Source organism: Oncorhynchus nerka, linkage group LG14, assembly GCF_034236695.1.
Source record: "Oncorhynchus nerka isolate Pitt River linkage group LG14, Oner_Uvic_2.0, whole genome shotgun sequence".
NCBI lineage: Eukaryota > Metazoa > Chordata > Actinopteri > Salmoniformes > Salmonidae > Oncorhynchus > Oncorhynchus nerka.
This window is the reverse complement of record NC_088409.1, coordinates 62,461,134-62,476,514: the sequence shown is the minus strand read 5'-3', so window position 1 is coordinate 62,476,514 and position 15,381 is coordinate 62,461,134. Positions and strand designations below refer to the sequence as shown.

The 15,381-nt window shown below is 42.8% G+C and overlaps 2 protein-coding genes across 4 annotated transcripts; one reads left to right on the top strand and one right to left on the bottom strand.

The window, feature by feature from the left end:
- Positions 1-1,402: 1,402 nt before the first annotated feature.
- On the top strand, positions 1,403-11,830 carry LOC115141626 (membrane frizzled-related protein-like). Its single transcript, XM_029680671.2, has 13 exons — positions 1,403-3,147; positions 3,272-3,389; positions 6,293-6,424; positions 6,768-6,932; positions 7,097-7,316; positions 7,646-7,776; positions 7,909-8,034; positions 8,255-8,331; positions 8,473-8,621; positions 9,903-10,033; positions 10,310-10,444; positions 10,586-10,713; positions 11,120-11,830. The coding sequence occupies exons 1-13, from the start codon at positions 3,094-3,096 to the stop codon at positions 11,342-11,344; spliced, it is 1,791 nt and encodes a 596-aa protein (XP_029536531.1). The 5' UTR covers positions 1,403-3,093; the 3' UTR covers positions 11,345-11,830.
- A 28-nt stretch (positions 11,831-11,858) lies between these two features.
- On the bottom strand, positions 11,859-15,048 carry LOC115141627 (uncharacterized). 3 transcript variants are annotated; one of them, XM_029680673.2, is made up of 5 exons: positions 14,696-15,048; positions 13,207-14,112; positions 12,879-13,011; positions 12,592-12,669; positions 11,859-12,413 (listed from the first exon to the last, which is right to left on the bottom strand). In XM_029680673.2, exons 2-5 carry the CDS (start codon positions 14,109-14,111, stop codon positions 12,228-12,230), a joined length of 1,302 nt encoding a protein of 433 aa, XP_029536533.1. In that variant the 5' UTR covers position 14,112; positions 14,696-15,048; the 3' UTR covers positions 11,859-12,227. The 3 variants fall into 3 exon arrangements, with proteins under 3 accessions (XP_029536533.1, XP_029536534.1, XP_029536532.1); XM_029680674.2 differs by having other exon boundaries at positions 14,880-15,048; XM_029680672.2 differs by lacking the exon at positions 14,696-15,048 and adding an exon at positions 14,248-14,689.
- Positions 15,049-15,381: the final 333 nt, after the last annotated feature.

Genomic DNA, 15,381 nt, shown 5'->3' with positions numbered 1-15,381 from the left:
ATGGAATGACCCACACACGTGACTGAAATACAGTGGGGCAAAAAAGTATTTAGTCAGCCACCAATTGTGCAAGTTCTCCTACTTAAAAAGATGAGAGAGGCCTGTAATTTTCATCATAGGTACACTTCAACTATGACAGACAAAATGAGAAAAAAAATCCAGAAAATCACATTGTAGGATTTTTAATGAATTTATTTGCAAATTATGGTGGAAAATAAGTAATAAGTATACTTATTATTTAAGTATTACAAAACACACATCACGACAAGAGAGACAACACAACACTACATAAAGAGAGACCTAAGACAACAACATAGCAAGGCAGCAACACATGACAACACAGCATGGTAGGAACACAAAATGACAACAACATGGTAGCAACACAACATGGTAGCAGCACAAAACATGGTACAAACGTTATTGGGCACAGCCAACAGCACAAAGGGCAAGAAGGTAGAGAAAACAATACATCACGCAAAGCAGTCACAAATGTCAGTAAGAGTGTCCACGACTGAGTCTTTGAATGAAGAGATTGAGATAAAACTGTCCAGTTTCAGTGTTTGTTGCAGCTCGTTCCAGTCGCTAGCTGCAGCGAACTGAAAAGAGGAGCAACCCAGGGATGTGACTGGCAGACTGGTAGTGGTGGTATACAGAAAATAGCCCTATTTGGTAAAAGACCAAGCTAATATTATGGCAAGAACAGCTCATACAAGCAAAGAGAATCGACAGTCCTTCATTACTTTAAGACATGAAGGTCATTCAATACGTAACATTTAAAGAACTTTGAACGTTTCTTAAAGTGCAGTCACAAAAAAACATAAAGCGGATATGATGGAACTGGCTCTCATGAGGACCGCCACAGGAAAGGAAGACCCAGAGTTACCTCTGCTGCAGAGGATAATTTCATTAGAGTTACCAGTACCTCAGATTGCAGCCCAAATAAATGCTTCACAGAGTTCAAGTAACAGACACATCTCAACATGAACTGTTCAGAGGAGACTGTGTGAATCAGGCCTTCATGGTTGAATTGCTGCAAAGAAACCACTACTAAAGGACACCAATAAGAAGAGACTTATTTGGGCCAAGAAGCATGAGCAATGGATATTAGACCGGTGGAAATCTGTCCTTTGGTCGGATGAGTCCAAATATGAGATTTTTGGTTCCAACAGCCGTGTCTTTGTGAGATGCAGAGTTGGTGAACAGATGATCTCCGCATGTGTGGTTCCCACCGTGAAGCATGGAGGAGGAGGTGTGGGGGTGTTTTGCTGGTGCAATTGTCAATGATTTATTTAGAATTCAAGGCACACTTAAACAGCATGGTTACCACAGCATTCTGCAGCGATACGTTATCCCATCTGGTTTGCGCTTAGTGGGACTGTCATTTGTTTTTCAACAGGGCAATGACCCAACACACCTCCAGGTTGTGTAAGGGCTGTTTGACCAAGAAGCAGAGTGATGGAGTGCTACATCAGATGACCTGGCCTCCACAATCACCCGACCTCAACCCAATTGAGATGGTTTGAGATGAGTTGGACCGCAGAGTGAAGGAAAAGCAGCCAGTAAGTGCTCAGCATATGTGGGATCTCCAGGTGAAGCTGGTTGAGAGAATGCCAAGAGTGTGCAAAGCTGTCATCGAGGCAAAGGGTGGCTACTTTGAAGAATTGAAAATATATTTTGATTTGTTTAACACTGTTTTGGTTACTACATGATTCCGTATGTGTTATTTCATATTTTTGATGTCTTCACTATTATTCTTCAATATAGAAAATAGCAAAATATTAAGAAAAGCCCTTGAATGAGTAGCTGTCTGGTACTGTATGTCTGATGGAAATGCAACATTTTACTGAGATACCAAAACATTACCGAGAGATCATGTATGGTGTTGTTTGTAACAGTAACTTCTGACTCCTGTATCTCCCTGACCATCTCAGTACTCACCCTCTTTGACAGAGACGAAGGAGAAGGCCGCACACAACAACAGAGTGACAGCATACATGACAAGTATCTGTTTATTCCTGTCAGTCTCTGATGATGTCTGACTAAAAATATATGTCTACATGCTACTAAGTAGTTATTAACAAACCCCAGCGAGCACAAAAGCATGGATTGAGTAATGTTTTCTCAGAACTGGGTGAGTTCACTTTACATTTACATTTATTACACATTTATAACATTATTATTCATGTGTTGGTATCTTTATTTTAACTGTAATATTTTACTTAGAGACTCAAATAGCCTCTGATATTTAGAAATCGTTGCATCGTCTACCGAGTCAGTAATGAAGGGGACGACTATGAATGGAAAGGAGAAATGTGGGTTGTAAAACAAAAACTTAAATCTGACTGCAAATCCTTTTAACGCAGTTCCACTACACGGTCCCAACTTCACCCCAAGTTAGGGCCATGCTGACAATACACTGTATGATTTGCAAATTACTCTGTTTGTGCTTGCCAATGTTTGTGTGTGTGTTAGTGTGTGAGAAACATTTTAGGAGATTAGATGGTCATTATGTGTATTATGGAGAATTTTCTCTGAGTGGCCCCTACACCTCACTCCACCCAACCCCCCTCCTGCCCCAGAGCTCAGTCCTCTCAGCTGACTCGGCTTTGTGGAACACTGTGAAGGGAGTTCTATGCGTCTTTTATAACAAATTACTCACCCTCAACAAAACAAGAACAGACTGCACATCTGCCTACCTCACACAGACACGCCATGACTTAATAAAGTGATGAAAGGAGAAGAGGACTATAAACACTTGGGGCACATTCACTGGATTTTAAACCTGAAATTGGTGGACTAAATATTTTGTTCTTGTGGGATTCTTTTACATTGTGGATGTATATAGACACATATTTTTGGTATTCGTAACAAAATGATGACTCAATCACTCTGGGGTGATACAGGCTTTTTTTTTTATCTGTCACATTGAGCTTTCCTGCAGAAACGTTTCAAAGTGACCTTTTCTCCTTTCACATTCCAACAAGCATGTTGTTGATGTGCTCTTAACAACAACACTTGACTACACTGGAGTAGGTCTTAGGATGTGGGTGCTCAATGTTTCCCTGGAAGACTGAAACGGAACTTTAACCAAAGATGACAGACCTCACCGAAGTATCTGTTTACTCAGAATCCTCGGACATTTACAAGGTGAGGACAGCGATAGCTTGTGTGGGCCTGGAATTCTGGTTCCAATTTTTGATAGCAACTTTGTATTCATGGTGGAAAGTTACTTGGCGTTCCATGTTATACCAGATGTCTTTGCTTTTCACAGAATGTTTTCTGCAACCCCGCGTTTGAGCTTGATGGTGAGCGTGAGGAGAAAGTGGAAGGATTCAGTTCTGCCAGTACTGCCATGGCCCTAGAGCCAGTAAAGAGCCCAGCTGCAATCAGTGAGTCTGACAACCTAGTTTCCCTGTTCCATAACATCACACCGGAGTTGGATACGCAACAAGATTGGTTGATTCAGATGCCAAGACCTATTCAATTTGATCTAGCTGTTGTATTACACCATTGGAAAGTGGAAACAAAAATTCTAGGAGGGACATGAAGGTTCTAACTAAAAGTTAAAAAATAAAAATAAAACATTTAGGGGGTAGATCAACAATTTTGTAAATATATACAGTACCAGTCAAATGTTTAGACACACCTACTCATTCAAGGGTTTTCATTTAAAAAAAAACTATTTTCTGCATTGTAGAATAATAGTGAAAACATCAAAACTATGAAATAACACAGGTAGTAACCAAAAAAGTGTTAAACAAATCAAAATATATTTATATTTGCTTTGATGACAGCTTTGCACACTCTTGGCATTCTCTCAACCAGCTTCACCTGGAATGGTTTTCCAACAGTCTTGAAGGAGTTCCCACATATGCTGAGCACTTGTTGGCTGCTTTTCCTTCACTCTGCGGTCCAACTCATCCCAAAACATCTCAATAAGGTTGAGGTCGAGTGATGGTGGTGGCCAGGTCATCTGATGCAGCACTCCATCACTCTCCTTCTTGGTCAAATAGCCGTTACACAGGCTGGTGGTGTTTTGGGTCATTGTCCTGTTGAAAAACAAATGATAGTCCCATTAAGCGCAAACCAGATGGGATGGTGTATCGCTGCAGAAATCTGTGGTAGCCATGCTGGTTATGTGTGCCTTGAATTCTAAATAAATCACTGACAGTGTAACCAGCAAAGCACCCCCACACTATAACACCTCCTCCTCCATGCTTCACGGTGGGAACCACACATGCGGAGATCATCCATTCACCTACTCTATGTCTCACAAAGACACGGCGGTTGGTACCAAAAATCTCAAATTTGGGCTCATCAGACCAAAGGACAGATTTCCACCTGTCTAATGTCCATTGCTCGTGTTCTTGGCCCAAGCAAGTCCCTTTTTCTTATTTGTGTCCTTTAGTAGTGGTTTCTTTGCAGCAATTTGACCATGAAGGTCTGATTCACACAGTCTCCTCTGAACTGTTGATGTTGAGATGTGTCTGTTACTTGAACTCTGTGAAGCATTTATTTGGGCTGCAATTTCTGAGGCTGGTAACTCTAATGAACTTATCCTCTGCAGAAGTAACTCTGGGTCTTCCTTTCCTGTGGCGGTCCTCATGAGATCCAGTTTCATGATATTGCTTGATGGTTTTTGTGACTGCAATTAAAGAAACTTTCAAAGTTCTTGAAATGTCCTGTATTGACTGACCTTCATGTCTTAAATGAATGATGGACTGCTGTTCCTATTTGCTTATTTGAGCTGTTCTTGCCATAATATAGAATTGGTATTTTACCAAATAGGGCTATCTTCTGTATACCAACCCTACCTTGTCACAACACAACTGATTGGCTCAAACGAATTAAGAAAAAAATTTATTCCACAAAATAACTTTTAACAAGGCACACCTGTTAATTGAAATGCATTCCAGGTGAATACCTCATGAAGCTGGCTGAGAGAATGCCAAGAGTGTGCAAAGCTGTCATCAAGGCAAAGGGTGGCTACTTTGAAGAATCTAAAATCTAAAATATGATTTGATTTGTTTAACACTTTTTACCATATGTGTTATTTCATATTTTTGATGTCTTCACTATTATTCTACAATGTAGAAAATAGTAAAAATAAATAAAAACCCTGGAATGAGTAGGTGTGTCCAAATCTTTGACTGGTAATGTATATACAGTGCCTTCGGAAAGTATTCAGACCCCTTGATTTTTTTCCACATTTCTTAGGTCACAGCCTTATTCTAAAATTAATTAAATAGTTTTTTTTCCCTCATCAATGTAAACACAATACCCTATAATGACAAAGCAAAAACAGGTTTTTGACATTTTTGCTAATATATTAAAAATAAAAAAACTGAAACATCACACAGTATTCAGACCCTTAACCCAGTACTTTGCTGAAGCACCTTTGGCAGCGATTACAGCCTTGAGTCTTCTTGGGTATGATTCTACAAGCTTGGCATACCTGTATTTGGGGAGTTTCTCCCATTCTTCTTTGCAGATCCTCTCAAGCTCTGTCAGGTTGGAGATGTTCAATCGTGTTCAAGTCCGAGCTCTGGCTGGGCCACTCAAGTTCATTCAGAGACTTGTCCCGAAGCCACTCCTAAGTTGTCTTGGCTCTGTGCTTAGGGTCATCCCCACAGCATGATGCTGCCACCACCATGCTTCACCGTAGGGATGGTGCTAGGCTTTCTCCAGACATTCCGCTTGGCATTCAGGCCAAAGAGTTCAATCTTGGTTTCATCAGACCAGAGAATTGTGTTTCTCATGGTCTGAGAGTCTTTAGGTGCTTTTTGACAAACTCCAAGCGGGCTGCCATGTGTCTTTTACTGAGGAGTGGCTTCCATCTGGCCACTCTACCATAAATGCCTGATTGGTGGAGTGCTGCAGAGATGGTTGTCCTTCTGGAATGTTCTCCCATCTCCACAGAGGACTCTAAAGCTCTGTCAGAGTGACCATCATGTTATTGGTCACCTGCCTGACCAAGGCCCTTCTCCCACCATTGCTCAGTTTGGCCATTTAAGAATGATGCAATATATATGGCACAGCTGTCAATTGTTTGGTCCTTAAATGAAACTGGTATCTTTTTTTATTTATCATAATTTTCTTTAACCAATTTAGGTCTTTAATGCAGGGCCGACAGACAAGTTCCTTACTTTTTCCCCCTTCCACTTGCCCCTTCCATTTTTGCGGTACAACTTAAAGTTTCCTCAACCACCCATGTCTTTCCTACCTGTGTGCGTGTGTGTGTGTGTGTTGGTTTGAGTGTGTGTGTGCATGTGTACGTGTGTATGTTTCCCAGTCCGTGGTGTGTTCAGTGTGTGTGTGATGCGTCTGCGGGGTCCGTGGTGTAGCTGGGGGGCCGTGGTGGTCTCTGTTGCAGCTGTGCTCCTGGTAGCAGCCCTGGGCCTGGCACTGGTGCTCATCTTCACACGTGAGTGCGGGGGGACCACACAGATACTATAAATTCATGTCATTCTATGGGTGGAACAGTGGGACCTCTGATCCTCAACAGGAAGTGTTCACTGAGCATGGTGTACATACATTTCACTCATCTCTCAAAAAAGCTGAAAGGACCCTAATGAAAAAAATCTTAATCTCTTAGACACCTACATATTTATGGACACAATGTCCTTATTTAAACTAGCATTGCCAATTCATACACTATATGGTCCCTTGAGCATGGAATGGCAGTGCAGTACTTGTGCACATCACAAGCTTGTGTCATTCACTAATGTCCTCTTACTCTATCTCCCACTGGGTTCTTCACCCCACAGAGCTAAAGGGGCAGAGTCTGGATGGGGAAGTGGTGTCGACCAATCCCCTGGACTTGTTGACTGGAGATGGACTGCCCCGTGATCTACCCACAACCTCCACCAACCACAGTCAGAGGGACATTACAGTGGCCCCACAGCCAGCCAGATACCCTACCCCTGAAACTAGTGAGAATTTTTCTACTACAATTGTATCCATAAAAATAGAATAAGTAGAAATATATTCCAATGATTGGACCTTACAGATATGTACTTACCTACAGATACATACAATACAATAATAATACAGTAATACACTACCCTGTACTTTTCTCACTGTTTGTCTGTCTCAGGATGTGGGGGTGTATTGACAGCCTCAGAGGGCAGCTTTAGCTCCCCCAACCACCCTGGATCGTATCCCCCGGACTCCCTGTGTGTCTGGGTGATACGGGCGCGCCCTCCATCCCTGGTCCAGATCCATGTGTCCTCTCTGACCATAGAAGGACCATCCCCCTGCCTCTTTGACTGGCTGGAGGTTCAGGAGGAGACGGAGCAGCCTTCTGTTGTCACCAGGTGGGTCAAACATACTGTATCTAAACTTGTTCAAGGAGGAAGATGCCTCTAATCACAGATCCAGGATCAGATTAACATAAGTGACTATGGGCATGTTTTACACACTTCTGAACCTAATGCATGACAGCCTCTTGAAAAATCATACTCTTCATGACACACTGTGGCAACTAGGTGGCATACAAGTTCTGTATAGATGGCAACTCTGCCTACTTTCTGGCCCTGAATATTTTGCGGTTCTGCTGTTGAGGGATTTTAGGTGAAGAATAAAGATGAATTATGATTGCCTTTTGTGGCTGACATTTTAAAAGTGAACGTTATCTCCACTCTAGGTTCTGCGGCAACGTGGCACCCCCTACTGTGAACACCAACAGCAGCACTGTGTGGGTGACCTTCCGCTCTGACGGGAGCATCGGAGGCAGGGGCTTCATCGCCCAGTACCACGCCATCACACTTGAACAGAGTGAGTACTGGGTCAGAGGTAGAATCAACAGATCTTTGCTTCAGGAAACATGTATTTTCACAGTACATTAACATATTACCATCAGCAATGTACATTAACATATTACCATCAGCAATGTGTGTCTGTTCTCAGAGAGCTGCTCCGGGGAGGAGTTTATGTGTGACCACGGGCGCTGCATCCTGCCTGTGTCAGTGTGTGACGGTCTGCCCAACTGTCATGACCTCTCTGATGAGGCCAACTGCAGCCACAAGCACAAAGGTAAGAACAGGGTGTACAGCACAGTACACACTCAGCATCATAGTGAGTCATCTGCATACATACAGCAGCTCATAGCAAAATAATGCAAAATGGTAGTCTCCTAAGTCTCGCTCATCACAAAGTCGTGAGGAAACCTGGTAATCAATTCTAGTAAAAGGGCAATCGTTTGCTTATCTATGCGAAACTAAACATCACAGTTTTTTGCTATGTTGTTGTACAGAGTGTGGGGGCCAAAAGACTGGACTCTACGGCTACCTGGCGAGTCCAAACCACCCAAAGCCTTACCCTCAACAACAGGTACCTACCTACACCTGATCTAGTAAACCATCACCAACATGCATCGTATCTAATTTACATACCCAGCCATATACCCAGAATAGACTTCATGAAATCCTACCATGGTAAAGTATGTTTAATCTACTCTTATTTCTCTGTCAGTTGTGCACATGGCAGATCTCTGTGGAGGAGGGTCATGTGATCAGGCTGAGTTTCCATAACTTCAGTCTGGAGACTCAGGACGTGTGTGAGTTTGACTATGTAGAGGTGCGTGACCGTGCTGATACCGGGGCCGGCAGAGTACTCGGACGGTAAGACCTATTATAATAGCTTCCCAATGTTTTTATTTCATACACTACCAATGAATTAGTTCAGAAGGGTTGAAAAAAGGAATGCTCAAAGCAAGTACATCCAGGCAAATGAAATGTTCTAAAATCAAGTGTAGGTGTTGTATGACAGACAGTATGTGACATGAATACAGAACCAGTCAAAAGTCATTCAAGGGGTTTTCTTTATTTAAACCAATCAAAATATACTTTATATTTGAGATTCTTCAAAGTAGCCACTCTTTGCCTTGATGACAGCTTTGCACGCTCTTGGCATTCTCTCAACCAGCTTCATGAGGTAGTCACCTGGAATGGATTTCAACTAACTTGTGTGCCTTGTTAACAGTTAATTTGTGGAATTTTGTTTGAGCCAATCAGTTGTGTTGTGACAAGGTAGAGGTGGTATACAGAATATAGCCCTATTTGGTAAAAGACCAAGTCCATATTATGGCAAGAACAGCTCAAATAAGCAAAGAGAAATGACAGTCCTTCATTACTTTAAGAGATGAAGGTCAGTCAATATGGAAAATTTCAAGAACTTTGAAAATGTCTTCAAGTGAAGTCGCAAAAACCATCAAGCCTTATGATGAAACTTGCTCTCGTGAGTCCAAATTTGAGATTTATGGTTCCAACAACCGTGTATTTGTGAGATGCAGAGTAGGTGAACGGATGATCTCTGCATGTGTGGTTCCCACCATGAAGCATGGAGGAGGAGCTGTGATGGAGTGGGGGGGCTTTTCTGGTGACACTGTCAGAGATTTATTTAGAATTCAAGGCACGTTTAACAAGCATAGCTACCACAGCATTCTGCAGTGATACGCAATCCCATCTGGTTTGCGCTTATAAGGTCTATAATTTGTTTTTCAACAGGACAATATATTTTGATTTGTTTAACACTTTGTTGGCTACTACATGACATATGTCTTATTTCATAGTTTTGATGTATTTTGATTATTATTCTATAATGCAGAAAATAGTAAAAATAAAGAAAACCCTTGAATGTGTGTAGGTGTGGCTATCTTTTGATTGGTACTGTATGTGTACCATAAAACATTCACAACAGTAACAGCACTCTTCCTTGATAAGACAGTGTAGCTTGTAGTAGGCTAGCCTGTGGTGGGGACTCCTACAGTTGCGAAACAGAACATGGTCACAAACAGATCTGGGACCAGGCCAATTGTACCCTACTGTACAACAGCCTGTAACACAGTACTACTGTTAATGTACCACAGCCAGCTCTAGTGTTCCTTCTCTATCCTGTCCCAGGTACTGTGGCACCAGCCTGCCTCCTGAGCTGACCTCCTCTGGGCCTCAGATAACCGTGGTATTTGTGGCTGACGAGGGTGTGGCAGACAGTGGCTTCAACGCGTCCTACCAGGCCATCTCCCTCTCTGAGAGTGAGCCCCCCCCACACACACACACACACATCGGTGGTGTTCAGTAGGACAGACGTAGCAAAAAGTTTAGCAACAGGACCATCCTTGTTTCACTCCGTTTCAAAACGTTTCCTCCTTACTGAACATGACCCAGATCGGTCTCCCTGTATCTAGTCTGTTATGCTCTTGTAAGCGTAGAAAATAAGCCAATTTATTAAAACATCTAAAAGTGGTTTAGTTAAAGGAATTACACTGGAAATACGAGAAGTGTATCACCTGTTTACTTGTTTGGGACAGGAACATGCAGTCCTACTCAGTTTGCCTGCAGCAGTGGAGAGTGCCTGCACCAGGAGTGGCTGTGTGATGGCTGGACTGACTGTGCAGACGGGACAGATGAGCACAACTGTGACAACTCGACCTATCCCACTTTCAGTGAGCCAACAATACACAAGACACCCATCATATTGGTTTGATTCCTACAGCAATAACACAACTGCTACGCTTTCAAGTAGAATTACTCCAGTATGACAGATTAGTAACGTTTTCTGTATTTGTATCATACCTCTCCCCCAGGCTTGTCCTGTGAGCCCATCGAGGTGGAGATGTGTCAGGGCCTGAGCTACAACCACACCTCCTTCCCCAACATTTGGCTGTCCATCGCTGACCAGAGAGAGGCAGCCACGCTGCTCCGTCAGTACATGGTGAGAACGCACACCTGGCCTGTCAACACAACCACACAGAACAATATACATTTTTCTTTCATGTGTTTTTAGTTAACTTGAACATTATTTGTAACATAATATAGGTGCATAGCAGTGGAGGCTGCTGAGGGGAGGATGACTCATAATAATGGCCAGAATGGAATCAAACACATGTTGTTCATGTGTTTGATACCATTCCATTCAAGCCATTCCAGACATTATTATGAGCCGCCCTCCCGTCAGCAGCCTCCACTGGTGCATAGCAATATGTTGTTTCATCCACGATAAACCAACTACACACTGAAAAAGACCATAAAAGGGATATGCAGACCTCCTTTAAGTGTTTGATTCTGATGGAGGTAGATACTGTACAACTCTCTCCCCTGTGGTTTGTGGTTATTACCAGGTGCTGATGGAGCTGGCGTGTTTCCAGCCCCTGCGCAGGCTGGTGTGTGGGATGTTCATGCCCCACTGCAGCCCTCAGGGTGGGGTGCTGCAACCCTGCCGGTCAGTGTGCTCCTGGGCAGCGCAGCAGTGTAGTCAGGCCCTGGATGTCTTCACCTTCAGCTGGCCCTTCAACTGCCACCTGCTACCTGACTCCCAAGACCCTATGGAGTGCTCCAGCCCTTGAAGTATAGCACCTGCCCCATTCATTTGCTACAGTACAACCATAGTTGAGATGAATCCAACACAGGACTATAAGAACTCTTAAGAATACCATCAAAGCTCCAATCTTTTCAAGGAGTCTTGCAGTCTCGCTTGGACACTGAACATCATCATCATCAAAGGACCTTTACATGCAAAAGAATCACAATGTTGCACTTCTGCACTCTATATGGTTCTAGCCTTGTACAGCATAATACAGATGTATGGAACAGAACCGGTTGGAGTTAACATGGGAATAGAAAATAAATGTACATCTTAATAAAAACAATGCTGATTTTGACATACTGTAGCTTGATGTTTTGCAAATGTGTGTGATTGAACCATACATTTTTTGTGTAATGAATTTGACCGAGACAATACATGTATGTTCTACATCAAATGCTATTTTTTTTGCACTATATTTATTTCTGTTTTCATGTCATTTAAAATAATGATTGATCCTGTCCAGAAACCTAAGGAAATAACATTTAAAAAAAGGATAGAATTGTAAAACATTTTTATTGCATTTTCTGACACACCGAAACATGGTGCCTTACCTTCATACGGTTAGTGAATGAATGAACTGTAAAGATTTGACCTTTCCAGGGACATTACAATCCAAAGTGGTTTTGACATGGAAGTTGATTGTTCCTTACATGACCCTACCTGATATCTCATTTATTCAATATATCACTTCTGACATGTATGCTTACAGTATATGGGATACATTGATTATAAGAAGTCCTCAATTGATACATAAGCCCCAATGATCAATTTCACATATGAAACAAATAATTAAATTATTCCGTAATCACACTTACACTATACTTTACAAAAAAAACAGTAGTGATGGCAGCAATGATTGGTTGTTATGGCGGCGTGATGAGTTTGAGCGTGTGTTCGAGGGCCACGGCAGTGAGGCCCCACACGCGGTGCTTCCCGTTGCGGAACACGGGCAGGGTGTATCCGTAGCGCTCACCGGTACGGAAGTGGGTGTATCCCTGATTCTGGGGACTGCATACGTGGGAGAGCGACAGGGTGAAAATCTCTTCTACCTGAGAGAGAATGAGGAATGTCATTTTAACATGTTAGTTGGCATTCGTGTTAGTTCAGCCCAAAGGCAAACAGAGTTCTTGTAACTGTGGATGTCATAAGGTGAAAGCACCAATTTGTAAGTCGCTCTGGATAAGAGCGTCTGCTAAATGACTTAAATGTAATGTAATGTAAATGTACCTCGGCAGGATTTGGCTTGAACGACAGCGCCTCCAGGGGGCCGAGGTTGGCCAGTACAGGGGCTATCATCATTCCAGACTGAGAGAAAATGTGCAATGATTAGGAAAAGCGGCAGATCAACAATTTACATAATGAAGACATACTCATATTAGGAAATGTTTCACTGAAAGAATACTACAGCATCTCAACTGTTCTAGCGCAGAGGGGAGCTACTAGCTGTGTGTCAGTGCGTCACATAGAGATGAATGGGGATCATGAAGGATTATGGGTAGGGTTAAGGTCCTCACCATATCCCGGATTGGTTTCAGCACGCCCCACACTTGGTTTGTTGCCACAGTGATGCCCAGTTCCTCACAAGCTTCTCTCAGGGCGGTGTCCACAACGTCCTTGTCCGAGGGGTCACGCTTGCCTCCTGCAAAACTGGAAATGTACACAGCACTTTGTCAATTTCCAGACTTCTATACAACTTCATACATTCATTTATAAGACAATGTTTTTCTCAAAACACACTAACAAAGTTGTCATTTTCAGATTTGTTAAGTTATGTCATGACATCATATGTCAAACATTAAATAGCCCAAAAGCAGTGGGAATGGTGCAGGAGTCTGTGGTTACCTGACGTCGCCCTTGTGTCTGCCCTTCAGTGCTGTGGATCTGAGGGTGAACAGGAAGGCGGGCTCTCCCTCCACAGAGCAAAGAGAGACCAGCACAGATGCCCACTTCCACTGGGCCTCACTGGGCCCCCTTTCCCCCCGGACGTCTTTCTCATACAGAGCCACATTAGGCTCCAGGCTCTGCCGGCAGCGCGCCTCGTTCACCAGCGAAAGACACTCCCTCAGGACACCCTCAGGGCTGGAGGCAGCAGACTGGTGCAGGCCTTGGCTCTGGAGTGAAAGGAGTCGCTGGGGATCCACATTCCACTGTTTGGGTGTGGACACAAGCAGTCTGTGAAAAATGTCCTTGTGAATCGTACCACTTTGAACAGGACTGTAACTATTACTTTTAACACTGAATGTGATGTTGACCTTCACCTCAGCAGACAAACATTGGCTACCATTGTCAGTTTGCCTCCTTTGTAGAAGGCACTTACGGTCGCTAGAACATTCGGTGGCTTTGGAATTGTCCAAATGTTCCAATGAAGTGGTTTTCCAAGGGTCACATGCTACTATCACCGGCAGTCGTGGTGTATGTTTCAAAGAGACAAAGCTAGAGTCCTGAGACAATTGAGGTCGGTTGGGAGGGGTGGCTTTTTGTAAGGGGTGTTGAGGTGCGGTGTTAAGGAGACAGCTTTCACAACCAGAGGTGCTTCTGCTAACAAGGTGTGAAGAGATGGCTGATGAGAGGGGCACTGCCTCCTCCCCTCCACCATTCCCCTGACAGAGACTTCTCCCTGCTTTGGGTCCATTCCCCCTCTGACAGGCGTGTTCAGGTAGGGCAGGCACGCGGGGGTCTCTGACAGACAGCAGCAGCAGGGTTCTGACAGGGCATGTCAAGGCCAGAATTTGTGGACTCCTGAACATTCTTGAAAATAGAGATGAGACAAAATAATAATTTCCTTTGCTCCACTATACAAGGCTCAATGGTTAACTTATGTCAATTTTAAAAAGTAAGCCTATTTTGACATGAGTGCAGTACAAATAAATAGGTTGTCCTCACTCTTCCCTGCAGCAGTGATTCTCAAACCGCTCCTCTGGGACCTCCCGCAGTTCCATGCATTTCCAAAGCAAGTACACCTGATTAAACTTGCCAATTAATCAAGCCCTTAATTAATTTAAGTGAATCAGGTGTGCTTAACGTTACTTCTGAACAACACAATTTTGACACGTCCCCGAAGTGAGGTTTGAGAATAACTATTTCAAAGTACTGCATTATATATATAGTAAGTGTGACATGGGTCATTTTCCTGATTGCACATTCTGTAATCTGTAGCTAACATTGTGCAACAACGCTGCAAATTCAAGTTGCTGTCAGCAAGCAAGCTAACGTTAGCTGCTAGCCCAATGCATAATCTGGCAAATGGCTAGCTAGTTTTACAACCAACACTATTCAACGTTACCTTTCTTAGAATTCAGCTACTTAAAAAATGGTTTGAAGTTAACATTACCTATTACCGAAGTTGTCAAACAAATCCGATTCTCGTCATTGGTGGCTAGCTAGATATAGCTAACGTTGTAGCTAGCTGGTTAGGCAATGTTCCCTAGCTGTCAAACACATTTTGCTAGCCGGTTAGCAAATGCTATCAAGTTTTTTTTATCATGCAACTAGTACGAAAAAATAAAGTTAGTCACATCTCAAAAGGATCCCAATCTTATTCCAGATCCAGTAAGAAACGGATGTTAATGAATCCCCCGGTTCTTCTCCCAACAACTTCTCTAAACAACAATATAAATATTGCATAGCGGTAGACGCCTCCCCTTGGACATCTATAGTAGCTAGCTACTGCGCCAGTACCAAATATGTCCCTGAAAAAGCTTAATGTCATCACTTGCCCTCACGAGGTGAAACGATATCAACCATTTAGAGATGCCATACCACAAATAATATAAGGCCTGTCAAACCATGAAGTATTATACATTTATGTGAAGTTATTATTTACAAAAGAAAATATCTAGGAGTTTACTAATTTCTTATTTGAAGCAGGGCAATTCCACCGTGACAGAATTTCTATGAGACTTAGATTTTTCACAAAAAATGAATACCAAACAAAACCATAGATTGTTATATGTTAAACAAATCACACAGCTCTAATCACAATGACAACTTTGAACAATTTAACACTGAATACTTTAC

Coding starts and splice junctions, on each gene's coding strand:
- LOC115141627 (XM_029680672.2), bottom strand. CDS start 14,303: ATGGAACTGCGGGAGGTCCCAGAGGAGCGGTTTGAGAATCACTGCTGC. Junction 13,012..13,206: donor AGACACAAGGGCGACGTCAG/GTAACCACAGAC, acceptor GTACATTTCCAG/TTTTGCAGGAGGCAAGCGTG. Junction 12,670..12,878: donor TGAAACCAATCCGGGATATG/GTGAGGACCTTA, acceptor ATTTTCTCTCAG/TCTGGAATGATGATAGCCCC.
- LOC115141626 (XM_029680671.2), top strand. CDS start 3,094: ATGACAGACCTCACCGAAGTATCTGTTTACTCAGAATCCTCGGACATT. Junction 3,148..3,271: donor AATCCTCGGACATTTACAAG/GTGAGGACAGCG, acceptor TGCTTTTCACAG/AATGTTTTCTGCAACCCCGC. Junction 7,317..7,645: donor CAGCCTTCTGTTGTCACCAG/GTGGGTCAAACA, acceptor TCTCCACTCTAG/GTTCTGCGGCAACGTGGCAC.